Source organism: Grampus griseus, assembly GCF_964374135.1.
Source record: "Grampus griseus genome assembly, chromosome: X".
In the NCBI taxonomy this organism is placed as follows: domain Eukaryota; kingdom Metazoa; phylum Chordata; class Mammalia; order Artiodactyla; family Delphinidae; genus Grampus; species Grampus griseus.
Window position 1 is genome coordinate 45968934 of NC_138999.1, and position 27933 is coordinate 45996866.

The 27933-nt window shown below is 38.1% G+C and overlaps 1 protein-coding gene across 5 annotated transcripts in view; it reads right to left on the bottom strand.

Moving 5' to 3' along the window:
* The window catches only part of HUWE1 (HECT, UBA and WWE domain containing E3 ubiquitin protein ligase 1), a 143321-nt gene that overhangs the window by 82200 nt on the left and 33188 nt on the right, over window positions 1-27933 (bottom strand). For all 5 annotated transcript variants that reach the window (XM_082680900.1, XM_082680902.1, XM_082680901.1 and 2 more), the window contains 14 exons: window positions 26931-27083; window positions 13718-13780; window positions 11560-11637; window positions 10633-10680; window positions 10484-10552; window positions 9926-10025; window positions 8536-8636; window positions 8090-8240; window positions 7823-7950; window positions 7122-7262; window positions 6802-6907; window positions 5419-5544; window positions 4796-4897; window positions 4255-4335 (listed from right to left, as the gene is read on the bottom strand). In XM_082680900.1, coding sequence (XP_082537026.1) covers window positions 4255-4335; window positions 4796-4897; window positions 5419-5544; window positions 6802-6907; window positions 7122-7262; window positions 7823-7950; window positions 8090-8240; window positions 8536-8636; window positions 9926-10025; window positions 10484-10552; window positions 10633-10680; window positions 11560-11637; window positions 13718-13780; window positions 26931-27083 — 1447 coding nt within the window. The remainder of the gene's footprint in view (window positions 1-4254; window positions 4336-4795; window positions 4898-5418; window positions 5545-6801; window positions 6908-7121; window positions 7263-7822; window positions 7951-8089; window positions 8241-8535; window positions 8637-9925; window positions 10026-10483; window positions 10553-10632; window positions 10681-11559; window positions 11638-13717; window positions 13781-26930; window positions 27084-27933) is intronic.

Below are 27933 nucleotides of genomic sequence, written 5' to 3' on the forward strand. Positions count from 1 at the left end.
GCAAAAAAAGATTTGTGCAGTTTACGGAGAAGGTGCCGTGACTGATGAACGTGTCAAAAGTGGTTTGCAAAGTTTCATGCTGGAGATTTCTCGCTGAAGAATGTTCCATGGTCGGGTAGACCAGTTGAAGTTGATAGAGATCAAATCGAGACATTAATTGAGAACAATCAATGTTATACCACACGGGAGATAGCCAACACACTCAAAATATCCAAATCAAGCACTGACATTCACTTGCACCAGCTTGGTTATGTGAATCGCTTTGATGTTTGGGTTCCACATAAGTTAAGCAAAAAAACAATTCTTGACTGTATTTCTGCATGCGATTCTCTACTTAAACTAACAAAAATGTTCTGTTTTTAAACAAATTGTGACGGGCAATGAAAGTAGACATTTTACAATAATGTGGAACGGAAGAGATCGTGGGGTAAGCGAAATGAACCACCACCAACCACACCAAAGACCAGTCTTCATCCAAAGAAGGTGATGTTGTGTATATCGTGGGATTGGAAGGGAGTCTTCTATTATGAGCTCCTTCCGGAAAACCAAACGATTGATTCCAACAAGTACTGCTCTTAATTACACCAACTGAAAGCAGCACTCGACGAAAAGCATCCGGAATTAGTCAACAGAAAATGCATAATCTTCCATCAGGATAATGCAAGACTGCATGTTTCTTTGACGATCAGGCAAAAATTGTTACAGCTTGGCTGGTTCTGATTCATCCGCCGTATTCACCAGATACTGCACCTTCGGATTTATTTTGGTCTTTACAAAATTCTGTTAATAGAAAAATTTCAGTTCTCTGGAAGACCGTAAAAGGCACCTGGAACAGTTCTTTGTTCAAAAAGATAAAATGTTTGGGAAGATGGAATTATGAAGTTGCCTGAAAAATGGCAGAAGGTAGTAGAACAAAAGGGTGAATACGTTGTTCAATAAAGTTCTTGGTGAAAATGAAAAATATGTCTTTTATTTTTACTTAAAAACTGAAGTAACTTTTTGGCTAACCCAATAGTTTTAAAGGTTCACTAACTGGAGATCCCTCTTTGCAGGAAATGGAGGTCTTGGTGCCTGGCTGGCCCCACGTCTACAACTTTATGGTTCTTCCAAAGAGGAAAGGAAGATCTTAAATTAGTTCCCAGTACCAACACTCTTAAATAGGATGCTAGCTCTGAATCCATGCTATTACGGAGATACTGACTGAGAAACCACTACATAATCTGGGATAACAATGCCCGTGGCCCCTATAATATATAGGCACCTCTAGCATGCCAAGGCCCGGAGACCACAGGGTTGAAAATATTATGCAACATTCTAGCATAACATTATGCCAGACTCTGGTTGGCCTGGCAATGCCTCATTTGGCTGGCCTGGGTCTGGGATTCTACCACTCCAGCTCAATGCCAAACTCCTTGGGCCCTTTCTTGTCTATGCTGTGACTTCACTTGTTTGGGGTATTCAATCAGTCCACAGTTTTCCTGTAAGAAATTACATTATAACTCCTGGGGACAAAGGAATACTGATATTCAGTCACTTCTCTAAGTACTTCTCCAATGTATAAAACTTTCCATCAAAGTTTTGGGGCTAGGCCAGGACTCCCATCAACCCAGCATCCTAGATAATGATTTCAGCATAATTGATAGTCCCAGACTCGATGCTGACACCCTCAAATGTTAACTGGTCCCATATCTGCTGCTATACTCATCACAACTCCATGGCCCCATGAGCTGATTTCCCCTCATCAGACAGTCTCATACTTCACTCTCTATTATTCCCCTATGACGACCCCACATTTCCTTCTTCCTCAACTTGATGGACATTTTTTGTAATAGTAACAGAGAATGTCACTTGAGCACTAAACCTCCAGCAATGTTACCAGGTGCCCCAGGAGACGCAACCACTTATACAAATAACTCTTGCTGCTCTGGAGGTCTTCAATATTCATACTGACTACCTGTCACCCTCTCCAGTTAAGGAGTCCACAATAACCATGTTGGTACTAGTGTCAGCTAGGCTAGGAACAGAGCATATGCAGACTTGAACAGATTAAAATGTGGCAAGGCTAAGACAGGAGGTGAGAGAGAAGAAAAGGCAGTTGAGGAAGTTAAAGGGGACACAACTGGGTATAAAAGTGGGGTAGAAGAGCCAGAGGTAGGATATGAAAGGAGTCAGAATCTTTATTTGGTGGGTTTTAGCATGGAATTGTTGCAGCAGGACACCACAACCTCACCAGGTGCTTCCTCACTGACTTCCCCTTCATGCCCTCCCCCTAGGCTGCAACATCAACTGGCTACAAAAGGGAGCACTGAGACATCTTTTTACCTATTATATTTGGCCTCATCACCAGCTTTGGTGTAATAGACACAAGGTGTTTAGGTCTTTTTAATTCTGTAACAGATTCATCTCATAGAGGCTACCCAGATAATGGCATAACTCCTGGCCGACCACATAAACCAAACAACTCAGGTCTTAGAAGCCCTTAATGAGGGACAAAGCAATCTATTTGCTATGACAATTGATAATACATTACATTAAACTACCTACTGGTATTTCGAAGTGGAGCTTGTGCCTTGAAGGGGACCTCCTGTTGCATGTGGGTTAATAATATAGGAAAGATATCCAGAATAGTTCAACAAATAAAATAACAAACCAAAACAGCCAATTATATTACTAAAATACTCCAAGAGATTCTCAAACCCCCATTAATTTCTTTTCCTGGCCATCTCCTTCTGCCTGGGGTGAAAGGCTCTACACTATTATTTATGGAGCTAAAATAATTGCCGGACTAATTACTTTGGGCTGGCTTTGCAAATCTGGTCCCTTTCAAGTACAAGTTTATTTACAGGGAACCTGGGAGGTTGTTATGCTAATTCAAACGCCAGGGATGAATCAAGACTTTAAAGAAGGAATTTTGACCTACACTGACGTTTGCTTTTATGCTCTAAGTCTCATTTACTGCTTCCTTCATCATCTTGAGAGGGCTCACCTGCTCCCCACCCCAACCCACAAGAACATGTATCCTCTTGCTGCCTTTTAAACTTCCCCTTTATAAATAAAGGCCTGTGCACTTGCTTTTCTCTGTTCTGGGGCTTTCTCCCAAAGAGAGCCATCCTTCCCTGTCCCTTCACCTGGGACTTCTCCAACTGTGTTAACAAATCCTTTTTTGATCATACCAAAGGACTACTGTCAGGAGTTTTTCCACCTGAAACTAACCTTGGGAGGGAGCCTCTCCATGTCAAAATGGAGTTGCTGTAACACAAGGGAACATTTCCTCAACCTGATCAAGAGGAACAAAACAGTCAACACAAAATCTTCTGCTAGCCTCAAACTTTTTTTTTTGGCTAACCTCAAACTTAATGGTGAAATACTGACTGAATGCTTTCCCCTCTGAGTTCAGGAACAAAAAATAAAATAAAATAAAATAAAAAGCATTTAGTAGAGTCACAGGATACAAAGTTAATAAACAAAAAAACTCCTAAATTGCTTCGGCAAGGCAGTTAAGCATCTGAGTCTGTAGTAGCCAAAACTTCCCCCTCTAGACACCCCAAAGTATTAAAATATGTGTGCTACTGGTACAAGGAGGCTTTCTCTATTTCTACACCTCCCACTAAATTCCTTTGCAGTTTTAAGGAGAATTCTAGAAGCATATACATCTCGTGTATTGTCCTGAATATGTATGGCACTCAATAAATGCCAGTTAATAAATATGAGGTTTTAACAACAGCAATACTCAAAGTAGTGGTGATGTCAAAATGCAAGGACATTTTCTATAAGTAACTACAAAGTACCCACAGGTTCCAAAACAATTTTCTACAGTAAGAAACAATTTTCTATACTATAGCTTACAGGTCTGACATTTAATTCTGAGAATGGAAACCATTCTGATTGGGCTTTTTAGACCAAGGTTAGGGACTAACCATTGAATAAAGACATGTTTCCTATCACACCTGCAATGTAAGTGTAGCACAAAAATCCAAGTGTACAATAATACTACTGATTACAAATGATTCACAATACACTGCAAAAAAGAGTTCTGTAGTGTAGTAGTTATCACATTTGCCCGACACAATACACTGCAAATGGATATTTATTTGAAACTGGACTCTGACCTTTCTCTATTTCATCACCAACTAGAAAGATACATAATCACACAGTGGACAAATGTGGATAGTAAAATTCTACAAGGATATAAAACACACAGAGAACACTGCTAGGTTATTCCAGCTTGGTATGAACAAATTCAACTCCACTTACCTAGGAGAAAAAGTGATGGGCCATAATATTCTGCATTGCTGATGATGTGTTTCAGGGAGGTAGGCAGAGAACCATCCATCACTAAGAGAAAAGCAAACATCAAGAAGAATATGATGAGACCAGTAGTAGTTTGATGGGTGGGGATGATGGATCGATATATTACATATACCACACACGGTGGCAAAGTCTATGTTGATTCCAATTTAATGGCCTCCACTTGTCTCCTCCTAATATTCTATTATTTATTCCTTGTCCCTGCAATAACCTTTTAACAGTAGGTCAAAGAATAAAAGAATACAGACACTGAGAGACAGAGTAGGGTAGCAGGCTGGAAGTGAACACAGATTCAAAAGCTGGAAAAGGAAAAAAAATAGGTGAATCATTATTAAATAGTTGAACGAACAATCCTTAGGTCTAGGAAAAGTGACACTAAAGGACTAAAAGCTATTCAAAATGGCATGGCCTTTTCCTAAAAAGTATGAAAAGGACCAATTTTTGAGAGAATCAAACACCCCTCCAGAAAGTATCTAGAATCAAATACCATGTCGTATGCCATCTGAGAAAGCAGGGTCTTGAATGGCCTTCTTGAGGAAATTCAACATGGATTTCAGAAGTGCGGCTCGTTGTGGAATACACTGGACTCCTGGCAAGGGAGAAAGAGGATTATACTGGTTCACCATTATGTACAATGAGCAGGTACATAAAACAAATTTTTAGATCCACATGCACTATAGCAACACTAGCAGACATGCGAAGTGAAATCTCTGGATGTTGGGAAGAACATTTACCTAAGCTTTAAAACTGGAAAAAATAAATCACCAAGGACTACACAAAACCTATACTAAAATTAAAAGTCTAAAGTAAAAAAGAAAAATTACAAAGTAAAAAGATTAACTCTGATCCTCAGTTACTATTTTGAATATTATCTGCCCTCAAACATGGATGTTTTGATAAAATAATCAAAGTATGAATAGTTGGAAAATTATAAAATGCTATGAAATAAATGTTAATACGAGAAAATGAATACCAGAATGGCAAAGTAACAGTCACAGTCATAAGAAGCAAACCTCCAAATGTACTGCTTAAGCTCCCCCAAAGCACCTTGCTTCACTAGTTTAGTAATTCAATCACTGTTATCGGCTGTGTCTCTCCACGTCTACATACCAGGACGAGGGCCAGGGCCAGAGGAGATGCTAGTGCTGCTGGAACTTGATGCCCTTAATTCAACATCCAGCCGGTGCTCCATAGGGATGGATGAGCCGGGACTACTTTCCATAGTCACATCTGCAACTAAAGTAAAAGTTATGATAAAGAAATTAGAATAAAAGGCACCACCAAAGAGAAGGTTATTTGAGAACAATTTTTTTCCGTAAGGTGAGATGAATGATATCAAAATGGAGAAGGATTAGAATATTGAAACCCAAAATGAAAATACAGTTGACCTTTGAACAACACAAACGTTGGGGCCCCAACCCTCTATATAGTCAAAAATCTGCATATAACTTTATAGTCAGCCCTACATATCCGAGGTTCCACATCTGCGGATTCAACCAACTGTGGATTTTTCTTCTGATCTTTTTTATACGTACACAAACATACATACATGTGCCTACTTATACACAGGAAACACAAACTCATGGTTTTCTAACCTGCTTTTCAGTGAATATACAATTTTCTCTACGAGTATATCACAATCACCAAGATTAGTTTTTAAAAATGTAGATTTCCTGGTCTTACTTACTAAATCAAGCATTGCACTAAATCTTTATTTTAGCAAGCACTTTAATTTATTCTTATGCTTATTAAAGTTTGACAACCACTGATTTATAGTGAACAGTGAGTCTTTAAATTGTCTTCTACACCACCACATTTAGGAGATGTCACATTTTAATCAGCACTCAGGACCACATGACCACACCCATTACCTCAAATGCCAAGTCACCCACTGTAGACTAGAGATAGAAATTGGGTAAAGGGGCTTCTAGGGGCAGCAATGCACATAGTTAATTGTGTTCGGGAAAAAAAGGAATGAAAACTTAGGTATATTTAGTGTAAAGAATGAAAGCATTATAAAAATTCTAATACCTTTATTATTAGCATGATAACAGATATATGTAATGACATCCTGCGTCAAGGTAAGATTGAATTCTAAGAAAGCTGTTTTGTGGAAGTTTTTTATTTTTGGTACTATTAAGAGCTACGAACTGGGGGAAGTTTTAAAAATGGACTTACCTGATGCACCCCAAGATTAAGAATACCTTGTCTTCTATCTTTCAGATTTTATGATTTAAAATTTGTTCCCTACCCAACAACTTTTTCACCTCTCCCTTTCCTTCTCAAAATGGCCAGGTAGTTTCACAGGGTCCCATTTTAGTGTCTACATTCTCCTTATCTTTCCCTAACACATATTTAAACACTTATGATATACGTATCAGGCACTACTGGAGATTACAGCAGTGAACAAAACAGTAACCTGATCTCACGGAGCTCACACTTTATTGGGAAAAAGAAGATAATGAACCAATACTTATAGTAACTGTTAATTACCATCCATATCAGTTTCCATTTCTTCTCCTTCTTGTGTAGTACTGGGTCTCTGGATCTTTGGCTTGATCACAAAAGGACATTCTTTTCGGCACAAATCCACTTCATGCTACGATCAAGGGGAAAACAGTAAGATAATCCTACATAAATAACAGAGATTAAAAATATTTATAACAAAAGAATATCACAGGCAGATTACAGAACTGGTTTCTAAAAACAAAAGAGGGATAAAATGGCTCTTTAGGGTTATAAGGATAGTTCCTAGGCTCAGCTCTCACTACATACAAGTATATGCAAAGTGCTCCGAAGTGCTCCTTGTATACCTCAAGTCTATAAATGAAGATAGAAAGTCCACTATGGGATTGAAAAGCTGCCATGTCCAGATTGGTGATGAGGTCAACCACTCTGACAGCTCTGGTGACAAATGTTATCTGGTCCTGTTCATCACCAAGAAACTTTATGACCTATGAGGGAGAGAAAAAGGTAAAACCAATCAAATGAAAAGACACAAAGCTGTAAATAATGTGCTCTTCTGGAAACATGCAGTCTAGGGTTTCAGAGAAGCAGCATGGTATAGAAGGAAAAAAATATATGTTTGATTTTTGGTGCTTGCCAAATGATAGCTCTATCACTTCTGAGACTCAACCTCCTGAGGTGATAGGGACATAAATTACCTTTCAGGATTAAATAAAATATTCAGGGAGAAAAGAGCTGGTGCCCAGTGCCCAGGCACATGGCAAAGCCTATCATGCCTAAGGTCACGATAAGATGTGGCAATATCTTAATTAGTACCCAGGGCCTCCTATCACATCATGCTGGACTATGAGCAATTCTAAATAATGGAAATAGCTGCTCTTAAAAGTTGTTAATGAAGATAACTAGAAGGCCAAACTTGAGAAATTAAGTATAACATTTTCTGGGTTAAGCTTTCTTATGCTAACTGTTCTCACTGCAAACCATTCACAACTCTGTACCCTCTTAGTTGATTTCCCCACAAATGTATTTTTTAAAACAAGTAGAGCACCTTCAATAAGGCTTCCATCATTCCACAGGAGACCAAGGCTTCGCCACCAGCATCGTAGCTGGCCAGATGATATAAAAAAGAGAAGAGAGCAGTGGCAAACTGGTGAGGGTATGGATCCATGGAAGGATCTACAAGGGAAGTGGAGAGAGAGAGAGAAAGAACAAGCTCAGAATTTGGTGTTAAGTTGGCAGGATGCTAAACAAAGGCAGACAAAGCAAAGGGTAGGGTTCCTCTTGGTGGCTAGGACAATAACCACCAAAACTTTACCAATCATGGCCTGGATACAGTTCCGCACAAGTACAGGCAAAAATCCATGGTAGGAGGCAGTTCCAGTACAGTCAATAATACTGCTGAGCTTGGGAGTTCTCTCCAGGTGGACAATTGATGTTAATGTTCGTAAAGAAGCAGCTTTAATCTCCTTTGAAAACAGAAAGTAAACATGGGATGTGTTAAATAAGAAGTAGATGACTGAACCAAGTTGCTAATACCCACTCTAAAATTTAAGTTATTCTACTGGTAATTGCTTGGAGTAGATGGAGGTCTGTTGAGAATAACATTGAAAATCCTGCGTTTGTTAAATTTGCAGCGAAATATCCAAAGAGGAAAGGGCTAAGTTTCCCTCTTGGGGTTCATTTTAACCTCTGGGAAAAACCAAAAATCAGATAAATACATATGAGCCTGATATACACAGGAAAATATTAATAAATACTTACCATAAGCTGCTTATCTGTTATCTGAAGGACATCTACCAACTCTTCTATCAACCCATTATACAAGATACTGTTTGCGGACTCCTGCAAGGCATTGGAATACACTGCAAAAGGAGAAATAAACACTTTAGGCAAGAAGGCAGTGGTCAAGCCACTGCCCAATGACAAACCTTTTGGCACCTACTGGTTCTGGGGAAGGACTCCCTTCCCACCAGCAATGGAGGGCAGAATCACTGAATTCTAGAGGACTGGATCAAACACAGTGATAAGCTCTAAATACCCACCAAACTGACAGATTCTCCTATTAATGATATTGTCTTGGGCAAAGATTTTCAGGAATCAAAAGAGAATGAAGAATTAATATTTTATAACATCACTACTTGATAACTCTATTACACCCAGGACTTCCATTTTAGTCTCTTCATGTGTTTCTGTTTTACACTGGAAACACTTATACAAACTGTAAAGAACAGAATTTATGGACTATTGCAGACTAAATCAGAAACTTGTATGACACTGTAGTAAAATTTGAGAGAATGCATGTAATCTACTTCCAATAAATCCCACACAAAGGTAATACTGAACACAGTCTCCTGAAGTGCAAACTAATGGGATTTGAGCACATTCAGTTTTCAACAAACATTTCCTGGGTACCCACTAACATACCAGAAGTTATGCTAGGTATGTTATGCTAGGTATGAATACAAATAGAATAGTAGGAATTTCATTTCAAGGAACTCATAGTTTTAAAGAGTAGAAAAACAAGTAATTACATAATGAAGGATGGTAATATTAACAGGAGCTACCATTTTATACCTATGTGCCTGGCCTGTGCTAGGTACTTTACAGGTTTTCATTTAATCCTCAGATCAGCTTATAAAATACTTATTAAATGAGGAAACTGAGGCCAAAAGGATAAACAGGTGCCTAATAAACTGCAGTCAGGGCGAAAGCCCAGGACTGATTTCAAAACCAGTGTGCTTTCCACTGTACCACCCTACAGTTAAAAGTAAAATGCACAGTACTATTTAATGAATTTCAAAATTATACTCCCAAAGAAGAGGAAGATGAAATGGCAAGAGGAAAAATAGGGCCCAGAGGAAGACGACTATCTGAACACTCATTAAGAAAAACAAAACAAAAACCGCCCCACCCAAATAAAGACTAAACCTATGTGATATATGTCAATCATATCCTCTTTCTGATCCAACATTAAGGAGCCCAAGGATGATGAATACAGTGAACACTAGGAATGCTAGCAATTTTACAATTTAACTTGCCACCTAGGTAAATACAATAAGCCCCATAGCAACAAAGACAGATGAAGTTCAAAGGAAATCAAGTCTAAACTGCCTAACCAGGGCCTGTTAATTATAGGGTGTTATTCTCTTACCTAATATAGATATTGCATGCAGCCTGGCCTGAACAGCTTGCAATCGCTTCCTGTGATTAGAAAAGCCATGGGCCAGCCGTATGTGTGTAAATAACAGCATCTGTAGAGACATAAGACCTAAATTAGGAAACCAATGGAAAAGGTGACTATACTTTCTGAGGAAGGGCTAAATCTTACTCACGGGGCTACTTGACATTTGGCAAGAGTTCTGATTGTTATTAATCAAATCAAATATTTGATCACCATTACAATGAGCAGAAAAAAATAACACAACTAAACATTTTCTTCTTTGGTATCCAAAGTGTTGAGCTACCACCACTTATTAGATATTCATGGTGAATAAGGCTGCTTCTGTTTTCCTCAAAGTCTCACCAGGACCTAGGAAGTCAGTTTAAGTGTTGGCCTCATAAAAGATGAGGAAACTAAGGCCCACGGAGGCTAATTTGCCCACTGTCTGACTCCATTCTTTCTGCTATGCTATATCCCAGCCCCAGCACATATCACTGATCTATATGGATAACAACCACACCCTTTAGATATTTTTAAGACATATCATACCTGCTTATCCTTAGGAATGCTGTACATTTTGGTAAGAGATTCCATGATTTCAGAAGGGCTTTCTGAAATCTACATTAGAAAAAAAACTGTTAGGAACAAAAAGTGAACCAAATGTTAAGAACTAACCCATAGTCAAAGATTCCTCTTACCTTGTCAAGTTGCTCTATGTGAATATAATGTAGTGTGTTACTAGATGTCTGAAATTAAAAAGATAGGAGAGTTGTTAGGAGTCACTGTATACCTTAGCTTCCCCCTGCCATAGGACTGCAAGAGCTATCTGAAAAACAAGATGTCACCCCTAGGTTGAAGCCTCAACTGAATGCTCTCAAAAATCAAAATATTCTTTAGAATCCCCCCAAATGTTCATTTTATATATTTTCAGCAAAGCTTCTTTGAAACCAGTAGATTAAATATATAATGCACATAGCCAGATACATTTCATGTTCTTCCTTATCCCTTTTTAACCTGTATTGACTTAATACCTACAGCCTCTGTATTCACAGTAGAGTGAATCCATGTAAATGGTTTCTTTCTAAATATGCATTAGAGCTGTTCTCAAGGCACCAATAATCTAGAAAGATTATTTATTATTATTATATATTTTAAGTAGAAAGGAAAAAAAAAGTTCTTGTTCACTAGGCCACTTCTAAACCAAAGTGAATTTTGCTATCTCCTCAAAGAATATGCAATGTCCAGATAATTGAAGCAGGACCTTGTAAGCAATACATAGACTTCTTGCAGGCTGGCTTAAGTAGAGAAAGTTCAGCCGATCACTACCTAGACTATTATACCAAACAGTGGAATTCTCAACTGAGACTGAGAAAAATACACCAGTCCTAACAGTGCCACATAAACAGAGTCCTGTCTTTTGGCAGTTCCAACGTAAGTAAGATTCAAACCTATCAGAGCTGGGCAAACAATGAACACTTATTCCTGAGAAGCTGCTGGATATATTTAGCTTGGAAGGGCAGCAACGTAGCTCAACATCATTCCCTCTTTTTACTGAGGAGTCCTAGAAAAGTTGACCCCAGCTACGGATTACTGACTTTATTAGAACAAGTGTGAATGAGACTCACCCTTCTCTCGATTTTGACCTCGGCCCCAGGGTCTGCATAGAATTCAAAGTGTAGTGTAGTTGCACTGGGTGGGTATTTCTGTGTATAAAGCACATGAAAGAATGAGATACCATCTTCTCTTAAATCTTCCCTCGGACTTAGCCACTTGTCCAACCCAGTGTGACAGCAGAATGAGCAGTGTCGTCAGCAGCTACAGTGCCTTCACTCCTTGTTTTAGCAGAGCTCAGATGTCTTGTAACAACACAGAATCAGGAGGGTGGAGCCCAGAGCTCTAAAAGCTTTCATATTCCTTACTTGATAACTCAAGTTATCAGTTGTTCTTTCTTTCAAGAGATCAATTTTGACTGCAGCTATTCTCAAGAGGAAAAAGAGAGGCAAGTCTGCCCCGAATAATTAATAAGAATCCAAGGATGAAGGACAAATACAAGGGTCTAGGTACCAGTTCGAGAATGGAAAAGAACACTCTTATGGAAATCTCAGTGAATATAATCACCTTTTGAAATATTTTATTCAAACTATGCCTCATGGGCCTACCTTCATAATTCTTTAAATACTCCTTTCCATACCATCCTACATCATTTCTCATGATATCCAACTGCTTTTCTGCACAGGTAGATACCAAGTCAATATAAACCAGACCCTGACAACAAATCCTATTTAACTCTAGAAAAGCAACATGAAAAACAAAGTAAGACTGCAAGAGCATGTCCATTAAAGCATATCTTTGAAAGAAACCGGTGGCAGTGGTTGCCTCTGGGGATGGAGAATTACTGTATACCCCTTTCTACTCTTAGAATTTTTTAACATGTATATGTATTACTTCCTTTCAAAGTACACAAAGTTTTCAAAGTCCTATGACATGCCAAATATCAATAAATAAAAGAATGCATGATTTCTTAATATAGGCTGAGACCAAGATGGGCAACAGACATCACGCAAGCCTAGTAGAGTATGTCATACTGTTTTGCTCAAGTGGCCAAGAACAAGCTTGATATACATAAGGAGTCTCAGAATTAATCAACTAAACTTTAAGATGAAAAATAATTTTCTCAGAATTAGAATTCCAAACTGAATACCCTTTAAGATTTATATAGCTTTGATTATTAAAACAGACAACATTCACCTCTCATATTACCCAATATCCACTCATATAATGTACACTAAAGAAAGTATACCAGCTAAGGTGGGAAAGTAATTTGTTCTATTTGTAGTTTTCTGTGACCAGAAAAAGAACCATTCTCCTAGCGGTAAAAAGGCTTGTTAAGATAAATATACTAAATTTCACTGCAGCCATTTGTCCTATACATGACAAATTGATAAAAGAAGCAGTACATCTGTTGGAAAATACAGCTGCTTCTTGGCATGGAATTGTATCATAATAATCCAGTTGTGCTTTGTGGTTCTACAGCAACGTATCAAAGCAGAGGGGAGGATGGCCTGAGTTCATAGTCTAAACATGGGTTAAAGGTATGAGCAGGACAGGCATGAGGGGTAAACGTGGAAAACACACAGAACACTACAAGTTCTCAATAACCAAAATGGCAGAACTGTTCTCCAAGCAGCCATTCTTAAATCATGCCAGACTGCCCAGAGTTCTGATAGTTCCAGTGAAAAAGTACAAGGAAGGGGCTTCCCTGGTGGCACAGTGGTTGAGAGTCTGCCTGCCGATGCAGGGGACGCGGGTTCGTGCCCCGGTCTGGGAAGATCCCACATGCCACGGAGCGGCTGGGCCCGTGAGCCACGGCCGCTGGGCCTGCGCGTCCGGAGCCTGTGCTCCGTAACGGGAGAGGCCACGGCAGTGAGAGGCCCGCGTATCACAAAAAAAGAAAAAAAGAAAAAAGAAAAAAAAAAGTACAAGGAAGTGTACTTTCTGGGATTTTTCATCACTTTCAAACTGACTCACCAAACGCAGTTTCTTACTCAAGAGATGGGTATGATCATATACTTTGTTTCTGAGATTCTTCATTTACCACCAGTACATTGAGAGCCCAAGCATTTCTAGAAAAGGTATGCTATATCTCAATTGATCTCAGGTTCCTCAAAAGTCCTGATGTGAAGTGGCAACTTTAAATACCATATATTCATTGTAAAGTAAGGCTCAAAAACAGATCACGCACAGCTCTGTCAAAAGACACCCATATCCCAAAGAGTCACTTACCATCATATGCAAGTCTCTGCAACATTCTGCAAGTCCAAAGCCATTCTCCTTTCCACCCCAGCTCTTGGAAAAAGAGAAAAGACAGTGTTAAAACAGTGCCTAAGGTAGCTTTGTGTATAAAATATTTATGAGTATGTGGCTGCCTGGAACACAGTGTTGAGAAGACATCCAATGTTAAAGTCAAACAAAAAGAGGGAGCAAAGAGAAGCAAGAACTTCAGTAAGACTCAAGGCAAGATGGTCTGCCTAAAGGTGATTTCTCCAATGAGATCAATTTCATTATTCTGTGAGGATGCTACTGAGAACATGAACAGCTCCTGCAAGCAAATGTATTTTATATGCCTGCAGTCAGGCTTGCTGAAAGGTCAGTCTTGATCCATTGGGTCTTCAGTACTGTACTGTGCTTTCCATGCTCAGCCTGCTCACCTCTCACATAGGGTGGAATTACATGCTCTCCAGTTTCTTACTTTTTGACATGAGCCAAAGTGCAAAGTAGAAGATTCTGCATTGCTTACTACTACTATACTCTGCCACCACAAAGTCTAAAAAACTCATCAACAAGTACTAGCCCTTAAGGTAATAGGGGAGAATGGCTCAACTGTACACTATTATTGACTTCCAAATCCAAAACCTCAGCCATACAATCTTGCTTAAAAACTAGCCTGCATTTTCAACAGCGTTTGAGATATCCATCATTTTTGCCTAATTCTGAACTCTCCCAGGGGTGGGGCGGGCACTTGTTGAAAACATTCAAGAGTAAGTGCATTAGTCCCCTGGGAGAGGCATACAATTGGGGTAAATAACAGACAAAGTGAAAAGCTTGGGAAGAAAGGCTGGGGCGTGCAATGCTTTGGGGAATAAGGGCTTTGAAAAGCCCTTTCCACACACTCCTGGGAATCTAGAAGGCCACATGTATGCCCAAGGTTGGGCACATTCTCAGAAAAGACCTGAGAAAGCACTAAGTTCCCACATCTCTGGCTGACATCAGGCTCTATGCAAGCCAGAAGTGAAGGCTAAGTCAGAGCTGTAAACTTCCTGAGTACTGAAGACAGTGAGTATTCACGTTGAAGATACCAACATACACACAGACCCCACCGGCAAAGACGGAGATATTTCGGTTCCAGGAGTTTAAAGCAAATAAAACTAGCTGACCACTAAGCTAATAGAATAGAGACTTCAATGACCACACAAAACAAAGAATTACAAAGTCAGTTCAGAAAAGTCTAAACAAACAACGACAAATCATAACAACAAACCCTGGGGAGGGGTGAGAATCTGATTTCCAGAGTTGCCACATATAATATCCAAAATGCCCATTATAGCAACATAAGGAGTGATGCCAGCAAGATGGCCAAATAAGATGTCTCTCACTGCACCCCCCACCCCTGCAACAATTTGGCATCCATTCATGGAGAAGAGTGCCTTTATGGGAGCTGTGGAAACCAGCCTCATATGCAAAGGGACCTGGGAGGAGGCATACAGACCTCAGTCCCAGCTGTGGACCCTGCAGTGGCCTGTGAACCAGCTGTAGCCACTCTCAGCAGCTGTTTGAGAGCCCGAGGAGAACACTGTCTTAAACAATCATCCATGGATGATAAAGGTTAAAGGACAAAATTTAAAAAAAAAATAAGAGCTAAAATAATGTTAATGAATACACAATATAAAAAGAGGTAAACTGTGACATCAAAAACATAAAATGGAACGGGAATAAAAGAGTAAAGTTTTTCAGATGCAAAGTTAAGTTGTTATCAGTGTTAAAATAAAACGATTATATCTTTTTCTAAAAAATAAATTTATTTAATTAATTTATTTATTTTTGGCTGCATTGGGTCTTTGCTGCTGCGCTCGGGCTTTCTCTAGTTGCAGTGAGTGGGGGCTACTCTTCATTGCGGTGCGTGGGCTTCTCACTGTGGTAGCTTCTCTTGTTGAGGAGCATGGGCTCTAGGCACGTGGGCTTCAGTAGTTGTGGCACGTGGGCTCAGTAGTTGTGGCTTGCAGGCTCTAGAGTGCAGGCTCAGTAGTTGTGGCACACGGGCTTAGTTGCTCTGCGGCATGTGGGATCTTCCTGGATCAGGGATCGAACCTGTGTCCCCTGCATTGGCAGGTGGATTCTTAACCACTGCACTACCAGGGGAAGTCCCAAAACTATTATATCTATGTTTTATGTAAGGTTCATGGTAACCACAAAGCAAAAACCTAGATTAGATACACAAAAGGCGAACAGTAGGGGATGAAAGCATACTACTACGAAAAACCATCATTCACAAAGAAAGGCAGCAAGAGAAGAAAGGGACAAGGGAAGTACAAAACAACAAAAGACGAACAGTAGGGGATGAAAGCATACTACTATGAAAAACCATCATTCACAAAGAAAGGCAGCAAGAGAAGAAAGGGACAAGGGAAATACAAAACAACAAAAAAAGAACTAGTAAGATGGCATTACTAAGTCCCTGCCTATCAATAATTACTCCAAATGTAGATGGACTGATTTTCCAATCAAAAGGCATAGAGTAGCTGGATGGAAAAAAAAACAAGATCCAACTATATGCTACCTACAAGACTCACCTCGGCTTTAAGGACACACATAGGCTCAAAGTAAAGGGATGGAAAAAGATATTTTACACAAGTGGAAACCAAAAGAGCAGGGATAGCTACTTATATCAGAAAAAACAGGCTTTAACTCATAACCTGTAATGGGAGACAATTAAGGTCATTATAGAATGATCAAGGGGTCAATTCAAAGAGGATATAACAATTGTAAATTATATGGACATAATGTTGGAGCATCTAAATGTATTAAGCAAATACTAATAGATATGAAGGGAGAAACAGAGAATACAGTAATAGTAGGAGATGTCAACATCTCACTTTCAACAATGGCTAGATTGTACTGAGAGAAAAATCAAGAAGGAAACATTGGATTTGAACTATACTTTAGACCAATGGACCTAGTAGGCATATGTATAACATTTTATTTAACAGCAGAATACACACTCTTCTCAAACCCACATGGAACATTCTCCTACATAGATTATATGATAGGTCACAAGACAAGCCTTAGCAAATTTAAGATAGAAATCATACCAAGTATCTTTCTGGACCCCAACAGTATGAAACTGGAAATCAGTAACAGGAAGAAAACTGGAAAAATTCACAAAGATGTGGAAATTAAACAATACACTACTGAACAACCAATGGGTCAAAAGAAATCAAAAGGCAAATTAAAAACATCTTGAGACAAATGAAAATGAAAACAAAACACATGAAAACGAATGAGATGCACCAAAAGCAGTTCTAAGAGGGAAGTTTATAGGAATAAATGCCTACATTAAGAAACAAGATCTCAAATAAACCTAATTTTATACCTCAACTTGAAACTTGAAAAAGAAACTAAGCCTAAAGTTAGCAGAAGAAAGGAAATAACAAAGATCAGAACAGAAATAAATGAGACTAGAAAAAACACAGACAAGATTAATGAAAATAAGAGTTCTTTTAAAAAAAACTACTCAACAAAATAGACAAAACTTTAGCTACACTGATAAAAAAAGGCTGAAGACTCAAATAAATAAAATGAGAAACAAAAGAAGAGACATTATAACTGATACCACAGATACAAAGGATCATCAAGAGACTACTATGAACAAACTGTCAACAAACTGGATAACCTAGAAGAATTGGATAAATTCCTAGAAATATATAATCTAACAAAACAAAATCATGGAGAAATAGAAAATATGAATATACCAATAATGAGTAAGCAGACTGAATCAGTAATCAAAAAATACCCCAAAAAGAAAATTCCAGGACCAAATGGTTTCCTTGGTGAATTTCTCCAAACATTTAAAGAATAACCAATCCTTCTCAAACTTTTACCAAAAAATTGAAGAGGAAGGAACACTTCCAAACTCATTGCTTGAAAAGTTACCATTGTTTGGCCAAAATTACCCTGATAACAAAGCCAGATAAGGACACTGCAAGAACAGAAAACTACAGGCCAGTATCCCTGATGAACAAACTTGCAAAAGTCCTCAGCAAACTACCAGCAAACCAAGTTCAACAGCATATTAAAAGGAACATACACCACGATTTAAGTGGGATTTATCCCTGGGATGCAAAGATGTTTCAACACATGCAAATCAGTAAGTGTGATACCCCATTAAGAGAATGAAAGACAAAAATCACATGATCATCTCAAAAGTTGCAGAAAAAGCAATGTCAAAATTCAACATCCTTTCATAATAAAAACTCAAAAATGGGGTATAGAAGGAACATACCTCAACATGATAAAGGCCACATATGACAAGCCCACAGCTAACAGCATACTCAAGGATGAAAGGGTGAACCCCTTCCCTCTAAGATCAGGAACAAGACAAGGGTGCCCACTCTAACCACTCCTATTCAACACAGTATTGGAAATACTAGCCAGAGCCAATTAGGCAAGAAAAAGAAGTAAAACGCATACAATTCAGAAAGGAAGAAGTAAAACTATTTCCATTTGCAAATGATATGATCTTATATATAGAAAACCCTCAAGGCTCCACCAAAAAACTGTTAGAATTAAATTCAGTAAAGTTGTAGGATACAAAATCAACATACAGAAATCAGTCACATCTCCATACACTATCTGAAAAAGAAATAAAACATTCCCATTTACAATAGCATAAAAAACAGTAAAATACTTAGAAATAAATTTTACCAAGGAGGTAAAAATCTGTACACTGAAAACTATAAAACACTGATGAAAGGCATTAAAGAAGACACAAACATCCTATGTTCATGGACTGGAAGAATTAATACTGTCAAAATGTCCACAGTACCAAAAGCAATCTACAGATTTTAATTACTATCAAAATTTCAGTGACATTTTCCCCAGAAATAGGAAAAACAATCCTTAAATTTATATGGAACCAAGAAGATCCCAAATAACTAAAGCAATCCTGAGAAAGAACAAAGTTACAGGTATCATACTTCCTGATTTCAAACATCATTACAAAGCTATAGTAATCAAAACAGTATGGTATTAGCATATTAAAAACACACACAGACCAACAGAACATAATCAAGAGCCCAGAAGTAAATCTTCACATAGTCAACTAATATTTGAAAGGGAGACAATAATTAATGGGGAAAATATACTCTCTTCAATAAATGGTGCTGGGGAAAACTGGATAACCAGTTTTCTGGATAACACACAGAAAAATGAAATTTGACCCCCTATCTTATACCATCCAAAAAATTAACCTAAATTTGGGGCTTCCCTGGTGGAGCAGTGGTTGAGAGTCCGCCTGCTGATGCAGGGGACATGGGTTCATGCCCTGGTCCGGGAAGATCCCACATGCCGCAGAGCGGCTAGGCCCGTGAGCCATGGCCGCTGAGCCTGCGCGTCTGGAGCCTGTGCTCCTCAACAGGAGAGGCCACAGCAGTGAGAGGACCGCATACCGCAAAAAAAAAAAAAAAAAAGAATTAACCTAAATTAAAGACTTCAACATAAAACCTGAAACCATAAAGCTCCTAAAAGAAAACACAGGGTAAAAGCACCCCAACATTGGTCTTGGTGACAATTATTTGGACATGACACCAAAAGCAACAAAGGCAAACTGCATCAAACTAAAACACTTCTGCACAGCAAAAGAAACAATCAACAAAATGAAAAGACGACCTGCAAAATAGGAGAAAATATCTGCAAACCTTAGTAATTTCTTATAAGAAATTACTATCCAAAATATAAAGAACTCATGTTGATATAACTGAATAACAATAACAAAAGCCAACCATCTGATTTTAAAATGGGCAGAGGAACTGAATAGACATTTTTCCAAAGACAATATACAAATGGCCAACAGTTACATGAAATGGTTCTTAGCATCACTAGACATCAGGGAAATGCGAATCATAGCCACAATGATATATCACTTCACACCTGATAGAATGGTCATTTTCAAGAAGACAAGAGATAACAAGTATTGGTGAGTATTTGGAGAAAAGGGGACCCTTGTGCGCTGTTGGTGGGAATATAAATTGGTATAGCCACTACAGAAGACAAACAGTATGGAGGTGCCTCAAAAAAGGAACTATTATATGATCCAGCAATCCCAGTTCTGGCTATCTATCCAAAAGAAAGGAAATCAGGACAAAGAGATATCTGCACTCCCATATTTACTATAAAGTTATTCACACTAGCCAAGGTATGGAAACAACTTAAGTGTCTGTCTATGGATGAATGGATAAAGAAGATGTGCTGTACATACACACACACACACACACACACACACACACACACACACACACACACACAATGAAATATTGTTCAGCCACAAGAAAGAAGGAAATCTCCCCTTATGTGACAACATGCATGGACCTTGAGGGCATTCTAATAAGTGAATAAATCAGACAGAGAAAGACAACTACTGAATGGTATCATTTATACATGGAATCTAAAAAAGCTCAACACATAGAAATAGAGGTTAGAATGGTGGTTGCCAGGGACTGGGGATTGGGGGAAATGTGGAGATGTTGGTCAAATCGCACAAACTTCTACTGTGGTAATCACTATGCAATATATTAAGTGTATCAAATCATCATGTTGTATACCTTTAAGTTACACAATGCTTTAATTCAATTATATCCCCATAAAACCAGAAAAAATTAATTAATAGAAACCATTCCTGAGCAAGTCCAGACACTGGATTTAGTAGGCAAAGACTTTAAATCATCTTTTTTAAATATGCTTAAAGAGCTAAATGAAATCATATAAAAAGAACTAAAGGAAACCATGAGAATGATGTCTCATCAAACAAAGAATGTCAATAAAAAGTCAGAGGTTATAAAAAAGGAAGCAAATAGAAATTTTGGAGCTGAAAAAGCACAATAACAGAAATGAAAAATTCACTAGAGTGGTTCAACAGCAGATGTAAGCAGGGAGAAAAATGAATCAATGAACTTAATTAAATATATATAACGTTAGGTGGTAATATGTGCTACAGAAAAAAATGAAGAAAAGTGTAATAGGGAGTACGGTAGGTGTTCTAATTTTAAAACAGGATGGTAGGGAAGACTTCACTGAGATGGTGGCTCTTAAGACTTAGAGAAGATAAGGGAGCAAGCCATAGAGACAACTGGGGATGTAGCTGTGCAGAGGCCCTGCAGCAAGAGTGTGCCTGCCACTGTCCAGGAAAGCAAGGGTGCCAGTTATCTGGAATGGACTGAGCCTGGGGGAAAGAAATGTGAGGTGAGGTCAAAGTTTGATTTTATACACATTACAATTGATATCCAGCAGAGATTTTGAGAAGGCAGTAAATATACAAGTTTGAGGTTCAAGGAAAACATACAATTTTTGGAGTCAATGGTCCTTAAAACCATGAAATTGGATCAGATCACCTAGGCAAAATGTATTGATAGCTGGATAAGACACAGAGCCTGGGGTGGAGCCCTGGGCCACTCTAACACTCAGAGGCAGCAGAAGAGGAGGCACCAGTCAAGCAGACATAGAAGGGCAACAATGGAGGACCAGGAGGGTGGTTCAGAAGCTAAGACTTTAAAAATAGTATTTTCAAAGAATATTTAATGCTGTGGGAAAATACTCACCATAGGTTACATGGGGGGGGGGGAAGCAGCATATGAAACACAATGTTAGTTATTTTTTCTACATGGTGGTGGTTGAGGATTATTATTATTTTCTTCTTTATACTTTTTTGTACTTTCTTAATTTTCAACACTGAACATGCATCACTTTTATAAAAATTCTGACAAATTTATTTGAAAATAAATATTGGAAGGTGGGAAAAAAAAGAATCAATGAACCTGAAGACAGGTCAACTGAGATTACCCAGTCTGAAGAGCAGATAGAGGGAAAAAAAAGTAAACAGAGGTTAAGAGATCTGTGGGACTTCACCAAGTATACCAACATATACATAATGGGAGTCCAAGGGGAAGAGACAGAAGAAGGGGCAAAGAGATTATTTAAAGAAATAATGGCCAAAACATCAAATTTGACAAAAGACATGAATCTATAAATCCAAGAAGCTCCATGAAATTCAACAAGATAAAACAACACAGATCCACAGAAAGACACATTATAATCAAATTGTCAAAGGCCAAGACAGAGAGAATAATCTTGAAAGCAGAAGGAGAAATGTGACTTGTTATGTACAAGGGATCCTCACAGCTGATTTTTCATCAGAAACGATGGAGGCCAGAATGCAGTGGGAAGACATATTCAAAGTGCTAAAAGAAAATAACTGCCAATCAGATTCTATATCTGGCACAGTTATCTTTCATAAATGTAGGAGAAATTAACACTTTCTCAGATAAAAGCTGAAAGAGCTTGTTGCTAGCAGACCTGCCTATAAGAAACGCTAAACGGGAGTCCTTCAGGCTGAAATGAAAGGACACACCACAGTAACCTGACTCCATATGAAGAAATTAAGAACACCAGTAAGTTAATTTCATAGGTAAATATAAAAGGCATTATTAATGTATTTTTGGTTTGTAACTCCTTTTTTTCTGAGTGTTTTAAAAGACAACTACATAAAAAAGTAAATTCTACACCTATGTTGAATGGGCACACAATATATAAAAAGGTAATTTGTGGCAACAACATACAGTGGGAGGAAAGTGCTATATAGGAGGAAAGTTTTTGTCTACTCTTAAAACTAAGTTGGTATTAATTTGAACTAACTTTTCATTAATGAAGATGTCAGTTGTAATACACAGGGAAAACATTAATAACTAGACAAAAAACAAGAAAACTAAGACTTGAACATTAAATCAACTAGACCTAACAGATATATACATATATATAGAACAATCCACCCCACAACAGAATATACATTCTTCTCAAGTACATACAAAACAGTCTCCCATATAGACCATATGTTAGGCCACAAAACAAACTTTAAGAAACTTCTAAAAAAGAATAAAATCATACAAAGTATCATCTCCAACAACAGAAAGAAATTAGAAATCCGTAACAGAAGGAAATCTGGAAAATTCACGAACACATGGAAATTAAACAATATACTGTTAACAACCAATGGGTAAAAGAAGAAATCAAAAGGGAAATTAGAAAATTCCTTAAGATGAATGAAAATGAAAACACTTCATATCAAAACTTATGGGATACATTTATGGGATAAAGCAGTGCTTAGAGGGAAATTTACAGCTGTTAATTGCCTACAACATTTAAAAAAGAAAGATCTCAAATCAGTAACCTAACAGTCTACCTTAAGGAACTAGAAAAACAGCAGCAAACTAAACCCAAAGCAAACATAAAGAAGGAAATAGTAAAACTGGAGCAGAGATAAATGAAACAAAATAGAAAAACAGAATCAGCTAAACCAAATTTGTTTCTTTGAAGATATCAACAAAAATAGACAAACCTTTAGCTACACTGACCAAAAAAAAAGTATGTTCTTGCTCTCTCAAGCTTGTTCTTTTAAAATATACATATAGGGCTTCCCTGGTGGTGCAGTGGTTGAGACTCTGCCTGCCAATGCAGGGGACACGGGTTCGAGCCCTGGTCTGGGAAGATCCCACATGCCGCGGAGCAACTAGGCCCATGAGCCACAACTACTGAGCCTGCGCGTCTGGAGCCTGTGCTCCGCAACAAGAGAGGCCGCGATAGTGAGAGGCCCGCGCACCGCGATGAAGAGTGGCCTCCGCTTGCCGCAACTAGAGAAAGCCCTCACACAGAAACGAGGACCCAACACAGCCAAAAAGTAAATTAATTAATTAAAAAAAAACTATTAAAATATACATATAGGAGGAACCAGTGAAAAGGGAAAGATTTAAGACAGCTATTCTGTTCATCTTCAATAACGACCAGAACAAGTTACTTGATTTCTCTGATCTTTACCTCAAAATTGAGCCTATGCACAGGGGCATACCTTATTTTACTGTGCTTTGCAGATACTGCTTTTTTAACTGAAGGTTTGTGGCAACCCTGCATTGAGCAAGTCTACTGGTTTTTTCATTTTTCCAACAGCATTTGCTCACTTCATGTCACTGTGTCACATTTTGGTAATTCTTGCAATATTTCAAACCTTTTCATCATTATTATATTTGTTATGATGATCTGTGATCAGTGATCATTGTTATTACTATTGTCATTATTTTGGGGTGCCATGAACCATGCCCATACAAGATGGCAAATTTAATGGAAAAAAAAAATGTGTTCTGACTGCTCCACTGACTGGCTGTTCTACCATCTCTCTCCCTCTCCTCAGGCCTCTCTGTTCCCTGAGACACAATAATACTGAAATTAGGCCAATTAATAAACTTACAAGGGCCTCTAAGTATTCAAGTAAAAGGAACAGTTAGTTGCACATCTCTCACTTTGTATCAAAAGCTAAAAATGATTAAGCTTAGTGATTCTTACACATTGGATCCATTTCTGGAAATTTTCCACTGTTATTACCACACTATTTTAATTACTTTTAGCTTTATAAAAAAAGTTAATACCCAATAGGAAGAGTACTTCCTCATTTCATTTTCAATATTTTCTTGGCTATTCCCAGGACTTCCAGTGAAGAAACATGGAATTTGCTGAAAACTGTGAGGACAAGGGATATATAAATACTTGATGCCACATAGGGGTGACAGGTAAGTCAAACCAAGGATCTGAATTTGCAAGGCAGAATAAGCTCGAAAGGCTATGTATCTCCACAATTATTTTCCTTTTGTTTCTTCTGTTGTCACAACTAACTGTTTTTTAGAATAGTTCAACTATTACTGTCACCACTAAATCTATCTTTTGTAATCTAATAAAAATCAAGTGCCTACGATAAGAAAGTTGTGGTAAGCTGGGATCCTTAAAAGACCATGTCAAGCCAAACTTGATTCATGAAAGTCTGTGATGTTGTGACATTTCTGAGATATTACCATTATTAAATACAAAGAAACATTTCTTACAAAATTATGTAAAGTTAATATGGGAAAACACTGATGCTAGTATGTTAAGTAAATAAAGTAGGATATCAAGTTACATATACTATATGCATTCAGCTATGTAAATATGCATAAAGACTAAGAAAATGTACCAAAATGTGAAGAGCAGACACATAATTATGATAAATTTTCTTCTGTACATTTCCAAAATTTTAAAATACTAAGCACATATTTTTATTATGTTTGTTTTGCAGCCAACAAGATAAACCTATGGAATGTTTAAGATTCAAGGGTACTTATTAGTTAGTACTAAGAATAACTAGTTCTTTGTCCTTTTAATTATGCCCCTATATCACTTTCTCAACTACTATGTGAGCTTTTTAAAGAAAAGAACATGTTTTATACTATATCCAGCACAGGATTAGCCATATACTTCTTGAATGTTATCAAGTGGAAGAGTTGGGTGTGGATTCAAGGAGCTGGGTCTCAGGCTGACACCCAGGTTTGGAACATAAACCATGCTTAATCAACTCTACAAACAGCAGTTATCACATTTCACACTTTATCAGGGGCTAAAAGCCCATGGGCTTTTCCTAAAAATAATATAACTTCGGAATCTCATCGTCCTCACCTACTCCACAGTTACCATATGATCCTGGCAATTAAGTAGACACCCAATAAATAACATTTATATCAACCATGTCATATTTGACACCATCTCACTAGATGGGATTTGCTCAAGAATGGGTATGTATTCAGGTATCAGGGAAAAGGTCTAGATGCCTTTGAGATGGAACTGTAAGAATCTGGTAAGATTTTGTAACTTTGCCCAATAGGATAGATTAAACCAATGGTTCTCAAAGTATGATCTCTGGACCAGCAGCCTCAACATCCCCTGGAAACTTATTAGCAATGCACATTACTGGGCTCTGCCCTAGGCCTACTGAATCAGAAATGGGGGTTGCAGGAATTGAGGTAAAGGGGTATGAGCAGACAGGGGAGGGAGACTAATCTATGCTTTAATAAATCGACTCTTTCTCATGCATGCTCGAGTTTGAGAACCAGTGTACCCAGACCCTCACAAAAATCAACCAACTGGCTTTTAACTGATTCAAGTCTTCCTGGAGAACTTCTGCTACATTTGCAGTTCACTAATATCTGTGCATAGTCACAACTGGCTCACATCACTGAGTTAACTGAGTCACTAAAAAACTATCGTGAGAAAATGGTTAAAAATAATCTTGGGGCTTCCCTGGTGGGCGCAGTGGTTGAGAGTCCGCCTGCTGATGCAGGGGACACGGGTTCACGCCCCGGTCCGAGAAGATCCCACATGCTGCGGAGAGGCTAGGCCTGTGAGCCATGGCTGCTGAGCCTGCACGTCCGAAGCCTGTGCTCCGCAACAGGAGAGGCCACAACAGTGAGAGGCCCGCGTACCGCAAAAAAAAAAAAAAAAAAAAAAAAAATCTTGTATTTGCAAATCCAAGAAAATACGCTCAAATTCTAAGGGAGGCTCCATCTGGATGAATAACAGGTGATTAACATTCTCTTTATACTTTCCTATACATCCTAGAATTTTTGCAATACATGTTACACTTATAATCACACAAAAATGATTTTAAAGTAACCATGCACCTAACAATAGCCTGAAACTTGAGTTGTATGACTTGTGAGGTAACCATTTATTATTCAGCTTTTAAAAAGTTAGCCCTACCAACTTTCTTCCAAGAAAGCTTTCTAGCAATGGCTACCTCTCTCAAACCTGAGTATGCATTATCAGTTTGCCTCTACAAACACTGGACAATAGTTTGACTAAGCTGAATTTAACATGAGCTTTTTTGCCTTCAATTAACAATCATTACCACCACAGACCAATTACTGAGCACAGCACTAAGAACCCTACATTTTATTTTATTCTGAAAATACTCTTAAGGTAGATATAACTAAATTCTCAGATGAGAAAACTGCTATCAGAGCTAATAAGGTAGGCCAGGACTCAAAATCCAGATCTTTTATTGCAGCTAATATTTCCCTCCAAGTAGAATCGGATTCTAAACTTTCTTTCCAGAAGAGAAGTGGCCATTTTTGAACAAAGAGAGATTCTCTTTGTGAGCAGAGATTCATGAAATCCCTCAAAATTACTTCATAAAATTGAGAATACTTCCTAGGATTTGGGGGTAACTTAGTTAAATGGGCCCCAATAGTTCTACTCAATTAGGCCAGTAAAGTTAACTTACGGATTCCTATTCATTTTGACACTGCAAGAAACACCTGTGAAAAGGAATAACAGGGTCCAACTTCTGTGTCCTTCCAACTCTTCACCCATGACTCACCTCTGCCAAATGCTGCAGCCGGGTTAGCAGTGGGGTTCTCTTGTCAGATCCAAGGCGTGTGATATAATTTGATCTTTTGCTAAATACGTACAGAAGGTTGAGGACTGCCAGCACCACTTGCATATCAGAAGAAGCCAATAAAGTTGTCAAATGCTACAGGGGACAAAAATGGGGGGGGGCAAGTTCATGGTATCAGGCATACAAGACCTTGAAAACTTGAAATGCCATGGATTTATAAAGCTATCAAGAAGTTTAACAATACAAAAAAATTTATAAATATCTGAGCACCTACAACATGTAACCTTATGCCCAAGCAGCTTACAATCTGGCAGCAAGCCAGAAAGTCCAATTTAAGTTAAAAAAATGTGAACAGTTCAAAATTACATAGGTGTCTCCACAGGAAGAAACAGATTACAAAAGAGACAAATGTAATATATTCTGATACATAGCAGAACTCAAGAACATTAAGTTTCCAACTAGACTAAAAGTATAGACTAAGATAATTTTATGCTCCTTCTGTATCCTTTACAACAAATACAAAATTGGAATTAATTAAAACACAGGGCTCTTCATATAGAAACTAAAAATAACAACAGCTGGTGGCACCTTTGACTGTTACAATACAGTGTATGTAACAATAACCCAAGAGTAACTATTTTTGCTTTTTAATACAATCAAAATTCACCAATATATTGAAACATTTGGTTAGTGTTAAAATCAGTATGTAATTTAGCTGGAAATGAACCAAAGTATTTCTGGTTGCTGATTATCCACAGAAGGCTATGGATTTCCTTTTGCAGCTTATCTACTTCATCTTCAACAGACTGCTTAGCCATCCCCTACTTAAAACTTTAGGCACTAGGTCTTTAATTCAGTTATTCCACTTCTCTTCTTAAACCATTTACTTTCTGTTTGTTCTGATTCTGTTTCTTTAATGAAGACTTAGGAAAAGTAACACATAACAACAGGGCACTAAATCAAGTGATAAAAACTCTAAAGTTAG